The sequence below is a fragment of the Hyaena hyaena genome, unplaced genomic scaffold, assembly GCF_003009895.1.
Source record: "Hyaena hyaena isolate Hyena2069 unplaced genomic scaffold, ASM300989v1 scaffold_288, whole genome shotgun sequence".
Lineage (NCBI taxonomy): Eukaryota > Metazoa > Chordata > Mammalia > Carnivora > Hyaenidae > Hyaena > Hyaena hyaena.
In genome coordinates, this window is record NW_024080922.1 from 415,372 (window position 1) to 431,125 (window position 15,754).

Consider the following 15,754-nt stretch of genomic DNA (forward strand, 5'->3'; position numbering starts at 1 on the left):
ACCGACGACCCAGAGGTGAATAAGCAAGCAAGACCCCTGTCCTGGGGGGTCTGCTGCCTAACAGGACGACCCCGCAATCAAGTGGTTATGCCTGTGGTCCGTGCTATGGAGGTAAACGACAGGAAGACAACCAAGTCCAGAATCAGGGGCAGTTTTGCTGAGCTAATAGAATTGAGGGTGAGGCCGGGCTCAGCATAGGGGCAGCGAGGGAAGGACGGTGTGTCCAGGTGTGAGTGCAGCTGCGGGTGGACAGGGCAGAGCAAGCAGCATGCAGTGAAGACTTGAGCACGAAAAGGAGTGACGGCCTTGGGGACCTTAGAATCCAGTGGGGCTGAAGCGTCAGGAGCTAGGGGAGAATGGAGCAAGATGGCACCCAGTCGGGGCAGGGCCAGTCACACAGGACTTCATCTTGCAAATGAGAACCCACTGAAGAGGTGGTTAACATGGTGATGCAACAGGGCGGGTGGTGAGACACGGGAACTCTGGTGAGAAACAAGTTTGGAAGGAAGGGTCACAGGTTCCCTTTAGGACAGGCCGAGCTGAGGTACCTGCGAAGCATCCATGGAGAAATGTCAAGTTGATTAGTTCGTGATGTCTGGCAGCTCAGAGGACAAGTCCCGGCCAGAGACAGAAAGTTAGGGGAGGCAGAGCATAACCATAAAATCATCCTTTTTTGAAGCACTTGGTTAGGTTGTTTACCTTTTTCCTACCTCAGTGATTCTCAGTTTTGTTCTGCCTATTGCTGGACCACCTGTGCCTCACTGTCTCCAGGAATCTCTCTCATCATGTACAGAAATTTCCCCTTGTCTATAGCATTCTCGAAGGTAGGGAGTTGTTGCTTATCTTTGCATCCCAGTTACCAGGATACATTTCATTTCATTTCATTTCATTTCATTTCATTTCATTTCATTTCATTTCATTTCATTTCAGTTTTTCATTTCATTTCTTCTATTTTTAATGTTTATTTTATTTTTGAGAGAGAGAGAGAGACAGCGAGACAGAAGATCTGAAGCAGGCTCTGCTCTCATAGCAGAGTCCAATGCAGGGCTCAAACTCATGAACCTCAAAATCATGACCTGAGCAGAAGTCAGCCTCTTAACCAACAGAGCCACCCAAGGGCCCCTTTATTTTTTTTTTAATGTTTATTTATTTTATTTTTTTGTTTTGTTTTATTTATTTCTAGGAGAGAGAGAGAGACAGCGTGAGCAGGGGAGGGTCAGAGAGAGAGGGAGTCACAGACTTTGAAACAGGCTCCAGGCTCTGAGCTGGCAGTCAGCACAGAGCCCGATGCGGGGCTCAAACCCACGAACCGCGAGATCATGACCTAAGCGAAAGTCGGACGCTTAACCGACTAAGCCACCCAGACGCCCCTGTTTATTTATTTTTGAATGAGAGAAAGTGAGCATGGGAGGGGGAGAAAGAGGGAGACAGAAGTTCCCAGTCAGGCTCCGTATTGTCCGTGCAGAGCCTGACATAGGGCTCCAACTCACAATCCATGAGATCATGACCTGAGCCAAGATCAAGAGTCAGACGCTTGACTGACTGAGCCACCCAGGCACCTCCATGACACATTTTAGAAACTCACTGATTGATGACTGACCAACAGATCACACGAATCACGGATTGTGTTGCAATCTCCATAAAAGCACCGAATAGAGATAGTGGTTGACATCAATCTCTAATTTTGTAGAACCCATAATTGTAGTAAACATAATCTTCAGTTATTTACAAGAAAAGTACAAAATCGTACAGGAAATCAAAATGAGGACAGCTTAAAAAGCACATCATCAAGGTATATAAATAGAGTATCACAAAAATTCAGTAGTTTAAAAGCATTGTCTCTATCAGCTGAAGATGTGTCCTCCAGGAAGCTTCTGAAGGCCTGCCTCAAAGGAAGATGGATCATCGGCTGTCACGGAACACAGAAGAGCATGGCTCAGCTTAGGAAGTCGTGAGAAGCTACCCCTTGTCATATTTCCAAAGGGGTTAATAACTCCATCATTTCATCTTGAGTCACACCGTTGACCCCTTTGATCACTTCAGTTCAAGGGCGGGGCTCATGTCTAGGAGGCATCCTCAGCAGAGAATAGCATCAGGACAGACAACAGGCTGTCCTCTGCTGTGGGCGTCTGGGTGGTGAGTCCCCCAGCTGTGGCCCCCACCCGCGCAAGGCTCCAGCCGGCGCCCATATGGCACAGCACCATGGCCACCGGCTTCTCTATCAATGTTTTTTTTTTTTTTTTTAAGTTTTTATTTACTAATTTTGAGAGAGACAGAGACAGTGTGAGTGGGGAGGGGCACAGAGAGGGAGAGAGGGTCCCAAGCAGGCTCCACCCTGCCAGTGCAGAGACTGACACGGGGCTTGACCCCACGAACTATGAGATCATGATCTGAGCTGAAATCAAGAGTCAGAAGATCAACCAACTGAGCCACCTAAGGGCCCCAAACACAGACTTCTCTAGACACCAGAGAAGCAAGACTTGCTCTGATCCATTTATACCCAAGTAAGTGTACAGGGTTTATAACTGGAGTTTGAATTCCCAAGCAGGAAATCATGCAACAAATTGGGTGAACGTTTCTCCTCACTTCTTGGGGCAAATGTAGTTACACATGTTTTGGTTACAAGGGGAGGAAATAGTTTTAACACTATTAGGCCCAGAGTGTTGTTAAATACGAAAGATGTTTGAACAAATCGCTTCTGCACATGTCAGTAAAGAAAGGAAGCAGATGTTAGCCTGCAGCTGGGAGGGAGAAGGCCGTGGGCACAGCGAGGAAATGTGACTTGAGAAATGAGGGACTAGCTCTAAAATAAGCAACACAGAGAGCAGAAACATGGATCCAAAGGAGAGGAAGATTTTATTGTATTTATTTTTTTTAAATGTATTTTTTAATGTTTGTTTATTTTTGAGGGAGAGAGAGACAGAGTGTGAGCAGGGGAGGGGCAGAGAGAGAGGGAGATACAGAATCGGAAGGAGGCTCCAGGCTCTGAGCTGTCAGGACAAAGCCTGAACGCGGGGCTCAAACTGTGAGATCATGACCTGAGCCAAAGTCAGTTGCTTAACTGACTGAGCCACCCAGGTACCCCAAGAGGAAGCTTTTAGAACACAAAGGGCAGAAATGGAAAATGTTAGAAGGAGGATGATCTTGGGTCAAAACTAAATGAAACGTCTATTGATTTAAGAAAGAAAATCTGCTAGACCTTAGTTATTAACGTTGTATTTAGAAGAATCTATTTTTATACTATAAATTATAAAGGAAGAGGAAAGGCTGGCACTCGTGGTCGATGTCTGCTATAATGAAGGGAAATGGATCCCTTTGCCTTTTTACACAAAAGCCACTGTTTCTCACTGTCACTTCCCTAAACATGAAAGACAGGGTGTCACTAAATCAAAAGGGAGAGACACCAAATACCCCAAATAGCTAACTCTAAATATACCTGGAGGGAAAGTCTGACTGACTTAATTCCCAGACCATGGAACTGTTATTAGAGCAGACGGGTCACACTCGGGACCTGAATGACAGGGCTATGTGACGATGGACACCTTCAGGTCACTGGACCCTCACCTCAATAATGCCGTCTTCATTCTGCTTATGTCAATTTGTAAAATAACTGTGCTCTTCCTATCTTTTATCAGGGCTACGTGTAAGGGTTCTAACATACCACCAATAATGAATACAAGGTTGGTTCTAGGCTGTTCTGACGACAGCAGCCAAACCAGAAAGGATGTGTGTACAGATTCTACGCTCCAGCAGAGGGCAGTCCCACACAAAAAGTACTCTCCAGGAAAAACTGACGTGTGTGTGTGTGTGTGTGTGTGTGTGTGTGTGTGCGCGCGTGTGTGTGTAGCATCTTGTCTGTTATTGCAAATTTCCTATGTTATTGAACAATTGTGATTCAGCGTCACCACAATGGGTGACTTGTCCATATGGGGTATCCTGAAATATTGGTGGGCAACCCTGGCACACAACGGAGCCCTAACCATTTTAAATCTTAAAAATTTTAAGGAAAGCGTGCCTATGTGAGCCTCCTTTTCTGCGAGTCTTCCTCTGGGTCTGTGTGTCTCAGTGTGTGTGGTGTTTATCGTGACTTTGCATCTCTTTCTCTCACGCAGTGATTTTCTACTGCAAGCAAAGAAAATTGGTCCGTAACATAAAGCCTCGTTATGTAACACTATCAGAAGACCATTCCCTGGAACTTATTTCATCTTTCCAGTAGCAAAAGGACCTCATTATAAGCAGTTTCGTTTCTAACACCGTCAACTTAACCTAGATTCCTAGGAAGAGTATAATGAGAAAACCTCGTAGGTGTTAATGAACTTGTGTTTTAACAGGTAGTTGATCAATTAATCAGAAAGTGCTTTCCTTCCCTTCCACTCTCTCTTTTGTGGAGTCTTGGCATATTTATGCTGTTCCACTATTTATTTGCTGAAAATTAACTTGAAAATTATTTTGGGTTATTATGCAATGGAGTTGTGGTTCTATTTCAGTTGAGAATTACTCTTTGATATGTCTGTATGTAACAAAAAGAAAAGCCATCCTACCTTTAATTAAAGTCTAGGGGCTGAATGAACTTGAATTTAAAAAAACTTTTGGTTAAATTCTTCTCTGCTAATATCATACTTCTAATAATTGAATAATTTCTCTCTGCTAATTTCTATACTTCTAATAATTAAAACTTTTCATAAGGTCAAATGCCAACTGATACAGATGTCGAGGATGTGCAAATTATGGTAGTTTCAAATTCAAATGACGCGTTTACATCAACTCCCCTATTTAAAAAAAAAAATCCCATCCACCTTGGCACTTCCCCCATGCAATTATAAATAGGAATTTTAAGCTTTCATAGCCAGTGGTAGAAATTATTAGCAATCAGAACTTTGGGAGTAATGATGCCTAAAGGAGAGATAAGGGGGTGGTACCCTGTGCTTGGACCGTTTTCCTGGAATTCCTGAATTTGACAGGAGCACACTCAGCCTCGCCCATACCTGAATCACCTAAATTCTGTCTTCACGTTTTTTAAATAAATGTTTGTCAAACGAAATGTTTTCCCTTTTTTTGTTTTTAGTGTTTACTTATTCATTTTTGAGACAGTGAAAGAGAGAGAGAGTGAGCACTAGTGGTGAAGGAGTAGCGAGGGAGACAGACTTAGAAGCAGACTCCAGGCTCTGAGCGTCAGCACAGAGCCTTACGTGGGGCTCGAACTCACAAGTAAGATCATAGCCTGAGGCAAAGTTGGATGCTTAACCTACTGAGCCACTCAGGCGCCCCATTAACATTTTTCATCCAACACACAGGTAAATTGAGCTGACAGTTACAAACAATAGCCATGTTCAAGACATGATGAGAAGTTCAGTTGAAAGTCAGTTTTGAGATTGAAATTTTGAGTTGGGAATCGGAATTCATGCCCAGAAGCAGTGCCAACAGGGACCATTCCCAAGCCAGCTTACAAAAAACTTTTAATTCAGAAATGTGTAAAACACAGAACTGACAGTTCTAAAGAACCTAATCACCATGTGTAACAGTGTTTTCACAGGAGAAATTTTCACCATATTCTCCAAATCAACATCTCGGATATTAGGAACTTAAAATTTTTTAAATGTTTATTTTTGAGTGAGTGAGAGAGAGAGAGAGAGAGAGAAAATGAGTGGGGTAGGGATAGAGAGAGAGGGGGCTAGAGGATCCAAAGCAGGCTCTGTGCTGACAGCAGTGAGCCAGACACGGGGCTTGAACTCATGAATCATGAGATCATGACCTTAGCTAATGGATGCTCAACCGACTGAGCCACCCAGGCGCCCCAAACTTAAACTGTTTGTTAAATTTGCAGCTGTGGCCCTACTGAGTGGAAATTTAGAAGCCCACCTCTCCCAGCTACTGCCATGGCACCGAGGGTGGTGTGTGATCTGCCTCAGCTTTCAACAGAGCAGAGTATCCTTTGAGCCGGGAACCTGGGGGAAGACCAGGAAAGATGGCGCAGCAGGGGAGGGGGGCCGGGTGGTGGAGGTGCTGTTATTCTAATCCTCCCTTCCCTAGGTTGCCCTTCCTTCCCGCTGCACCTCTCTCCTGTGTCATTGGGGGCGGGGGAAGTCTCTGGAAATAAGGGGAACCTTCCCATTCTCCCCCCATGGGAATGATGGCTGGGGGTGGGGGCAGAGGTACCACCTGCTTTTTTCTGTCACCATTTGGAGGCAGTGGAGCCCTAAAGAGGGGAGGGGGGAGGGGAGAGGAGGGGAAGGGCTTTTTCCTCCCATCTCTCTGGGAGCAAACCCTTCTATCAACCACACTTTACCTCCCCCTAAAACCATCACATAAGAACATGAGATATTCTTTGGACCCAATTTTTCATTTGGTTTAAAATCCTTTCCAAGTTGGATTTTAATGCCGATCTCCTGCCCCAGCACCAGCATGAAAGATTCCCCGTTCTTGGCTAAACCTCCGTGTAGTGTTGGCTAGTGGCCCTGCTTTCAGCTGGGACAGTAGGTACTACAAGTGCTTACATTCCAACGTTGGGCCTGGTGATAGTTATTTATTTCTTACCCAAGCTTGATCTCAGGGGTGAAAACACTCAGCCTTTCACAAAAGATGGGAAAGTACATATTAAGTTACTTTTTAAAAAGTCCTGGGTAACAAAGGGCACTCTGTGTACTCGCTTTCCCAAGGTTCTTATTCCCCTTCCCTCCCCCAAAATACTAGTTTTGTATTTCCTGCAAAAATACTTGAGCAGGTGACATTTTTGAGAGTGCACGGATTACAAAACCATTTGAATAAGAAAGATGGCACATGTGGTCTGAAGGTACGGCCCCATAATGCCAACGTCCTTCACCTAAGTGCAGGAAAACCTTGGAATGTGAGTAACTTGATCTGCAGTGTCCTGCAAGACGAGCAAACATTTCTCATAGATTTTAACTTGATAAACGAGCGATATCTTGCAATACGAGTAGTACGTGATGCTGAATGTCACATGACCACAACCGAGCCAATGGTTCTTGAAGTTTGCTTTGCTAGACGAGTGCTTTGAATTATAAGCATGTTTCTGGCATGAGTTACACTTGCAAACCAAGGTTTTACTGTACTTTGTTTTCTTCTAGGCTGTGGGCGTCCCGTCCATCATGAAGGATCATACGGATGATGATCGATTGGGGCCACTGGCAATCTTAGTTCTTATTTCAATCATCCACGGTATTCAAGGGAGAGGATAATTTTATTTTCATCATGGCATGAGTCCATTCGGATTGTAGTCTTTGGTCCTGGGCCCTATATGAGTCTACAAAGGATTTTTTTTCCCAATTCCAGATTCAAATGTTAAGTGGAAACAGATGTGCAAAACTAAACAAACAAAAATCCACCACCAAAACATAACCTACCCCTCCAGAGAAAACCACCAGCTTTGGGGAAAACCACTGTCCACTGTTGCGTGTCCTCGTCCTAAACTCTTAAAAAAGGACAGGTCCACACTCCTCCTCCATCCGTGGCTGTTTCAATGTCCAAAGAGGCCAGTGGGAAGGAACAGAGGTCTAGAAGTTCCTGGGGTGGTCTCCACGCCCCCTCTTGGGCCACTCCTCATCCACCCACCTGTGCAGGACTTTCTCCACGTCGGCCCTGTGGTAGAGCCTGCAGAGCTCCATCAGCTGGCCCACCGGCCTCTGACTGTTCCGGAACAAGAACTCCAAGGTGGGACTCTGAGGCCTCTGCTCGAGGAAACACAGTTCGTCATAGGGCATGCCCCATTTGCTTGCAAAATTCCTCCAGTTTTTTACTGTCGGGTGACATGGATCCAGCTTTATCCTGATGACGTCTAGCAAGTCCTGATCATTGAGCAAGTCACTTATGGTGGGGGGCCGGAGCGAGCAGGAGGAGCAAGTGCAATCCTCCTTGCAGGACTCGCCTCGGCTTATATCTGCAGAGACAAAGCAACACAGTCCACAGGTCAGCAGGAGAGTGAGCGGACACGTCCGTCTCCTCCGCCCTTTACTTTCCTGCTTGGGTGCCAACGGCACTGGTGTAGGTAGAACACAGCGTATCTTACAGAGGAGCGTTTCAGCAGACTCATTTTTATATACTCACGCATGTGGTGTTCTCTTTTTAGTTTTGTAATGTTTATTTTCGAGGCAGAGAGAGAGACAGACAGAACTCAAGTGGGGGGAAGGGCAGAGAGAGAGGGAGACACAGAATCTGAAGCAGGCTCCAGGCTCTGAGCTGTCAGCACAGAGCCCCACGCGGGGTTCGAACCCATGAACTCCAAGATCATGACCTGAGCCGCAGTCGGATGCTTAGTCGACTGGGCCACCCAGGCGCCCCAACAAATGTGGTGTTCTTGACAGCCAAGGATGGGTTGCTTTGCTGGACGCAGTGGGAGGATTTTATACAGTCCATTCCCCTTTCTGTCTGAGACTCCCTGTGTCTCACGCTGTGCATTTGTGAGAGTGTGGGCCAGAATCTGGTCTCTGAGGTGCAAGGCTCTCTGTGTGGGCAGGTCACCCGCGGGAGTCAGCCTCTGTCCCATGAGTAAACCAGCCCATACTCGCCTGCACCTCAACCCTTACCCCTTCCAAGTTACAAGTCAGCCTTGACAGTTCTTTAATGCCAAACACAGCACATTAGGGTATAAAGGATTGCACAATTTTTAAAAAGGCCTTTAAACACACACACACACACACTGAAAACTGGAATATCCACTCCATAGGCATATTTGAAACGGAGTGATAACTGATAATGCCAGAAAATGTACTTTTCAGATTTACGGCCACCTTATCATCGCTTCGCCTTTATCTGTGTTTTATTCACCCACAGGGCTGCCTTTGAAGTGGAGCCAACAGCCTGGGGTGTATGCAGGGGGCTGGATGAACAGGAGGTTTCTGAGCTGAGCCTCACCAAGGAGGGCACAGCCCGAGCCCAGAGGAAGGGCAACATTCTTCCATCAGTCATCTTTAGCCTCATTTCAATGCTAGGAAGCACGTTAGGAGGGGGAGGAAGGGGTAGAGAAGTCCCTTACAGTGCAGATGGAAGTGGTGTTCACACAACACGGCAATCTAAGTGACTTATATTCTGCAGCCGCACTGGGTCTCCTGGCCCCTTCTGACTAGGGGTTTTAACTCTTCTCTTTTTTTTAATGTTTATTCATTTTTGAGAGACAGAGAGACACAGATCATGACCTGGGGAAAGGTAGAGAGAGAAAGAGACATAGAAGCTGAAGCAGGCTCCAGGCTCTGAGCTGTCAATGCAGAGCCCGATGTGGGGCTCGAACTCACCAACCGCGAGCTCATGACCTGAGATGAAGTCGGATGCTTAACTGACTGAGCCACCCAGGCGCTCCATGAATTTTAACGGCCTAAGGCTCCAGTAGAGATCTCTAGCTTGGAAACTTCTGGGAGGTTATAATGACCTTTACTACCGTGAGCCCTGGACTTCCTGATTTAGGAAAGTAAAGAACTGGGAAAAAAGGGTTGCACTTTGGTGATTGTTGGTAAGGAGCAGTTTGGTGGCAAATACAAATGATAACAAGAACCATTAAGATTATGCTCATGATCTTTGACCTATTAACATAACTTCTAGGAATCCAGTGGAAGGAGATAATCTAGAACATGTATGAAAAATTTTAATTAGTCTTATTCTTATTATCTGTCTTTTAAACAAATGTCAGAGTGAAAGGACTCGCGAAATAAATCATTGTACAACTGGACGGAACATTATTTAAGTAACTATGAAGGCTGTGTAGCAACCCAGAGAACGTTTGTGCTGTAATGTTCAAAGAATGCAAGACGTAAAATGTGTACATACTCTATATCAGAACTACGTGAAAGCTCTGTGTTACTATTACTACGGAAGGAAACATACAAGAATAGTAATAGCTATTCTCTTAATTCGGTAGGATTATGTTTCTGTTTTCCAAACTTTCTCCAGTGGTGTTTTATTTCTGTGATAACCAACACAACGTATCACATGAACAAGCGGGTCCCCACTTGACTTTGAAGATCACCTGGACCCCTCCTGCTGCTTCTAATGCCCCCCTCACCCAGCTCCCCCTTAGATATGGCTGCCTCTGGAACGAAGCCCAGGGCTCCTTTGCCCCCTTGGATGCTGTATACTGCACAGCAGCCTGCATCCACCCTGAAGGTTTCTTCTGACCACGCGGCCCCAAACTCCCCATGTTCCCTGCATCCTTTCCCCTGTCACCTGACATGCTGAGATCCCTGCCTGTCTCCCTGCGGAGTCCTTGAGAGTCATAGGGAGGTGCTCCTGTACTGTTCTTGGCCCTAAGCTCTCCCCTTCCACACTCCCTCCCTTTGGTCCTCTCCTCCACTCCCAACACTCCCCCCATGGGTGCTCCCCCAGGAATGGAAGCCCCCTTCTTTTTGCATCTGGTGGCCCAGCACAGCCCTTAGCATACAGCAAATGCTTAATTAAGCAGTATTTATCGAATGAGTAAATGCATTAATAAATAACTGAAAGGGTAGCCTTGTCTGCTCCTTTGCACCCCAGGAATGACCACTGGAAAGCCCCTCTTGATGACTAGATGACATCTCCAACTCAGGGCACCCAAGACAGTACTTAAATCCCCCCCAACCCCATGCACCAGAAGGACTCTGCCTCCCCTGTTTATATTTGCAGCTTCCTGGTGTCCTTGCAGACTTTTTCACTGAGTCCAACCAGTGACCATGCCCCAGCCTCCACTGGAAACTCTCCATGCTACAATTCCTGTCTTATTTCCTTTTTAAAAAATTCTGTTTAATGTTTATTTATTTTTGAGAGAGAGAGAGAAGCACCAGCAGGGGAGGGGAGCAGAGAGAGAGGGAGACAGAATCTGAAGCAGGCTCTAGGCTCTGAGCTGTCAGCACAGAGCCCTACACGGGGCTCGAACTCGCAAACTATGATGAGATCATGACCTGAGCCGAAGTGGGACACTTAACCAACTGAGCCACCCAGGTGCCCCTTATTTCCCATGACTTCCTGAAATATAACCTGTGCTTCAGACAAGCTGGACTGCTCCGTTTCCCAAACTTCATCCATCCTATAAAACTGACCTCAGATTAAATGAAAAGAAAGACTAGTATCAGTTCAGTGTACAAAATTTGGAACTTGTATACCATTATAGATTTTTTATAAACTGTTGACCATTTAGGGTTTTCCCAAATTCTCTTGATACAGACCCTTTGCATATATATGTTTGGCTACATCTTTACTCATGTCTCCAGTAATGAGATTATTAGGCCCAAAAGTATGAGCATCCTAAGGCTATCAATGCATGCACCCAAAACTGCTTTCCAGAAATAAAACTCATACCCGATTTACACTCCAATCAGGGAATAGTGATGGGGTTCATCTCACTTGATGAACAGCACCAAGTAAAAAAATGTTTGTCAATTCCTTTTATTTATTAATGTTTATTTATTTTTCAGAGAGAGAGAGAGAGAGAGAGACAGAATTTAAGCGGGGGAGGGGACAAGAGAGAGGGAGACACAGAATCTGAAGCAGAATCCAGTCTCCGAGCTGTCAGCACAGAGCCCGATGTAGGGGCTCAACCTCATGGACTGGAAGATTATGACCTGAGCTGAAGTCGGATGCGTAACTGTGTCAATTTCATAGGTGGAAAAATTATAGCTCGTATTCTTCTACCTTCATGCCTTTTCCAGTGTTTTCTCTCTGATCAGTTTTCTGTCTTCTCTCCCTCTCCCTCTCCCTTGAACTTCCCTTTCTCTGCTCAACTTGAGCCACCCTACAAACCCCACCTGATTCAGCCCTTGCAGGAAATCTCCCCAGCCCTTGCCCAGAATGCTGCCTCACTCAGAATCTCAGTGCTTTGTCTCCTGACTCTGCCTTGCAGTGAGATGTTCTGTATGGTTTTCTTGCTCCTCATTACACCTTAAAGGCCCCAAAACAGATCCAGATCTTTCTGCAACATGTTCCACATCATAGAGTTTAAAAATGTTGCATTCCATTTCCATGTAATACAGGGAGAGCTATTCTTCAGCCACATTAATAATGATGTATTAAGAAATAAAGCTTTAGCATGATGGAACAGAAGCTTATTTATTTAAAAAACAAACTTGGTAATGGTAAAGGTGGTTTCTCACTAAAAGAGGTAGAAGGGAAATTCTGCAATTTTCTTTGTTCTTATTTAAAAGTAGGGTCATGGGGTACCTGGGTGGCTCAGTGAGTTGAGTGTCTGACTTCAGCTCAGGTCATGATCTCAAGGCTCTTGAGTTCAATCGGGTCTGTGCTGACAGCTCGGAGCCTGGAGCCTGCTTTGGATTCTGTGTCTTCGTCTCTCTCTGCCCCTCCCTGACTCACGCTCTGTTTCTTTCCCTCTCTCAAAATAAATACCCATTAAAAAAAAAAAATAAAACTTAAAAAAAACTAAAGATATGGTCAAATGAAGAATATTCTGTCAAATGGCAAGGAAAGCTGGTTACCAAACAGTATGCATAATTCTATTTTTGTAAAAAACAAATGGTACAGTGATTCATATCCATGTAAAACATATACTATATACATATTTACAGGCACAGAAAAAGTCTGGATGTATAACAAACATGTTAACAATTGGTATCTCCTAATTTTTAATATAATGATTGTGTTTCTTTGGATACTTTAAAATATATAGCTTTTAAATATTTATTTTGAGAGACAGAGAGAGAGCAAGCAGGGGAGGGGCAGAGAGAGAGAGAGGGAGGGAGGGAGAGGGAGAGAGAGGGAGGNAACAGGAGATACATATATAAACATATATATGAGAGGGAGAGGGAGGAAGGGAGAGGGAGAGGGAGGAAGGGAGAGGGAGAGGGAGGGAGGGAGAGGGAGAGGGGGAGAGGGAGAGGGAGAGAGAGAGGGAGAGAATCCCAAGCAGGCTCCACGCTCAGCATGGAGCCTGATGTGGGGCTCAACTTCATAAAACTCAAGATCATAACCTGAGCTGAAATGAAGCATCGGATGCTCAATGACAGAGTCACCCAGGTGCCCAAACTTTAAAAATGTGTTTAAATGTCACAGAAAAATAAAGGAGGATTTATATCTCTAAACTGATGTCCAAAGGTCCTCCCCAGGATCACCTGTGTAAGATTCAGTGTTGGCAAGTTTTCTCCTTAGTATCTAGAAGAAATCAAGGAGAATAATAATCACTTCTTGGTCTTTTGGCTAAGGTCAAGTGAAGAGGAAGAATAAAAATAATAATAATAATAATATAAAAAAGAAGACATCACGTGAAGCTCCTTTAAGCCTTCTAGTATAAGAGAAGCTTTTATTCTTTGAATAATTACGCTGACCATTTATCGGTTTGTTTTAAAAATAAATGATGTGCCAAAAACCTATCGATGCTTTTCTGTTTGTATCTCCCATGATACAAATCACAAACCGTTTGCTGAACTGATATCTACACCGACTGGCAACACTAGCGAATCTGAAGCTGCCTTTTAGAATCATAAACTATAATTAGCTCTCTGGCAGACTGAAGTGGAGAAACATGTTTTGTTTTGTTTTGTATCGAACACATTTTGTCCTGCCCTGCTTTAAACACCTATCTGTAATAGTGCACTTAAAAGGCGAGACTGGGTGATGCCTTGGGGGAGAAACGATTGTGGGAGGAGGGAGACACAGCACCAAAGAAGCTTTCATCAGAAAATGGGGGGGGGGGGGAATATGGGATTATTATGTGATGCCTCTCAAAAAACAAGCACAGGGTTGCCGAACAGTGGAAGTTCACACATTGTTTGCCAAATGAATGAATGAATGAGAACTATACTTTCTCCCCAGCAGAAAAGGCAGATTTGCTTTTAATATCTGATGAATCTTATGACTTAAAGAACAAATAATAAAGGAAAATGAATGTTGCTCATGTCTCCTGGGCAACAAACAAGTATCGGTGGAAAACAGTACAGCACTGTTCTTAAGATATTAGAGAACAGGCTGATGCTAGTTTTGGGGGCGGAGAGGAGAAGGCTAATTGAGAAAAGAAGTTACTTATGTGTAAAAAGTCACTCCGAGTCTCTAATAATGAGGGTACCTCACTTGATATATTTGGACACTTGACTTGTGTATTTTCTGCTGATGCAAAACAAGAATGAAACGTGCCATTAATTTATGATGACTTCTTATTCTAGAGACCGAAGAAGAATTGGTCTCTGTGAGTCTAGGCTGAGTATTGGCTTAAACTCAGGGAGAATTTATCAGAGAAAGAAGTGCCAGATTTCTCAGTGTCTCTTCTTCTTTCTTTTTTTTCTTAAAGTTTATTTATTTTGAGAGCAAGTGAGCAGGGGAGAGGCAGAGAGAGGGAGAGACGGAATCCCAAGCAGACTCCACACCATCATCGGGGCTTGAACTCATGAATCATGAGATTATGACCCAAGCTGAGATCAAGAGTTGGATGCTTTAACCAACTGAGCCACCCAGGCTCCCCTCTCAGTGTCTTTTCATTGGGACAACAGTCATTTATGGAACGGCTTACGTATGACCAGCCCTGCACGGAGCAGTAGCCTCAAATCTCAGCCCTCCAACCTCCTAGAGCTTGACCTCTCCATGCATTTAACATCTACAGACTTCAGGTTCCTCATCTACAAAATTAAAATGATCATTTATCTCATGAGTTAAAGGAGATAAATGATGTGACAGCACTTTTGTCAAGTCCTACATGAATGTTATTTGAAGATGTTAGGTTTGACATTTATTTTTTTAAGCATACTTAAAGAGTCCTCACAACTTTCGCTTAGGTCATGATCTCGCGGTTCGTGGGTTCGAGCCCCGCGTCGGGCTCTGTGCTGACTGCCAGCTCAGAGCCTGGAGCCTGTTTCAGAGTCTGTGTTTCCCTCTCTCTCTGACCCTCCCCTGTTCACGCTGTCTCTCTCTCTCTCTCTCCTGGAAATAAAAAAAAATTAAAAAAAAAAATTAAAAAAAAAAAAAAAAAGAGTCCTCACATAGTCTGGCCTCTGTCGCTGTCTCCCAGCTCACTTCCTTCTCTATTGCTTCTCCCTGCCTGCACTTGTCCCTAGAACACGAAGCTCAGCCCCGCCTCAGGACCTTTGCACTAGCTAGCTCTTCTCTCTGGAGTCCTCCCTCCTCAGATCTTCACATGGCTGGCTCCTTTACATCGTTCAGGTCTCCGTGCATCTTCTTACCTAAAGCAGCACCCTCCACTGCCAGGCAAAATCCCGTTACCCTCTTTAGTTTCCTCATGCACGCCTACCACCATTTGCAATGACTTAACTAGTTGTGCTTCTTGCCTGTCACTCCCAGCTAGTATATAAACTCCAAGAGAAAAGACCCTTTGGTGTCTGACGTCACCACTTCACTCCAGGCACACAGGAGGCACTCAGTGATATTTGTTGAGTAAATCAAATGAGTGAAGAGGGCGTCTTAGAGAAACAGTCAAATTAGAAAGCTCTGGGCAGCTTAAGAAGAGCTATCTAGAAAATTTCAGGTCAACTGAACTTTTTTGTTTGTTTAGTGCTGAGCATATATAAGCAGAAGAAAGATGTCTGGTTGCCATGGCAAAAGAGGACACGGTGTATGATGGCGACTGAAAGAGCCCTAGAGACACTGCCAACTGACGGTCAATACCCGTTGGCGCGGTGCAGGTGTGCAACTTGGACGGGGAAGGAGCTTGCTAGGGCCATCGCCTCACTCTCTGAACAGGGACAGTGGGATCTATTGCATGAAGACATTGAGAGGATTAAATGAGATCATCTACTGAAGCCTCAATCTGGCGGCACAGGTGAGCAACAAAGGCTTAGTGGCGGTGGGTGAGGAAGCATAACCGAGAGCCTTTTTAAAA

General features: G+C 44.8%; 1 protein-coding gene across 1 annotated transcript in view; it reads right to left on the reverse strand.

Moving 5' to 3' along the window:
• Window positions 1-7,078: 7,078 nt before the first annotated feature.
• Window positions 7,079-15,754, reverse strand: part of EDARADD (EDAR associated death domain) — a 65,335-nt gene continuing 56,659 nt past the window's right edge. The window contains exon 6 of the mRNA XM_039247181.1: window positions 7,079-7,894. Within this exon, the coding sequence (XP_039103112.1) occupies window positions 7,512-7,894 (383 nt within the window). The 3' untranslated portion in view covers window positions 7,079-7,511. The remainder of the gene's footprint in view (window positions 7,895-15,754) is intronic.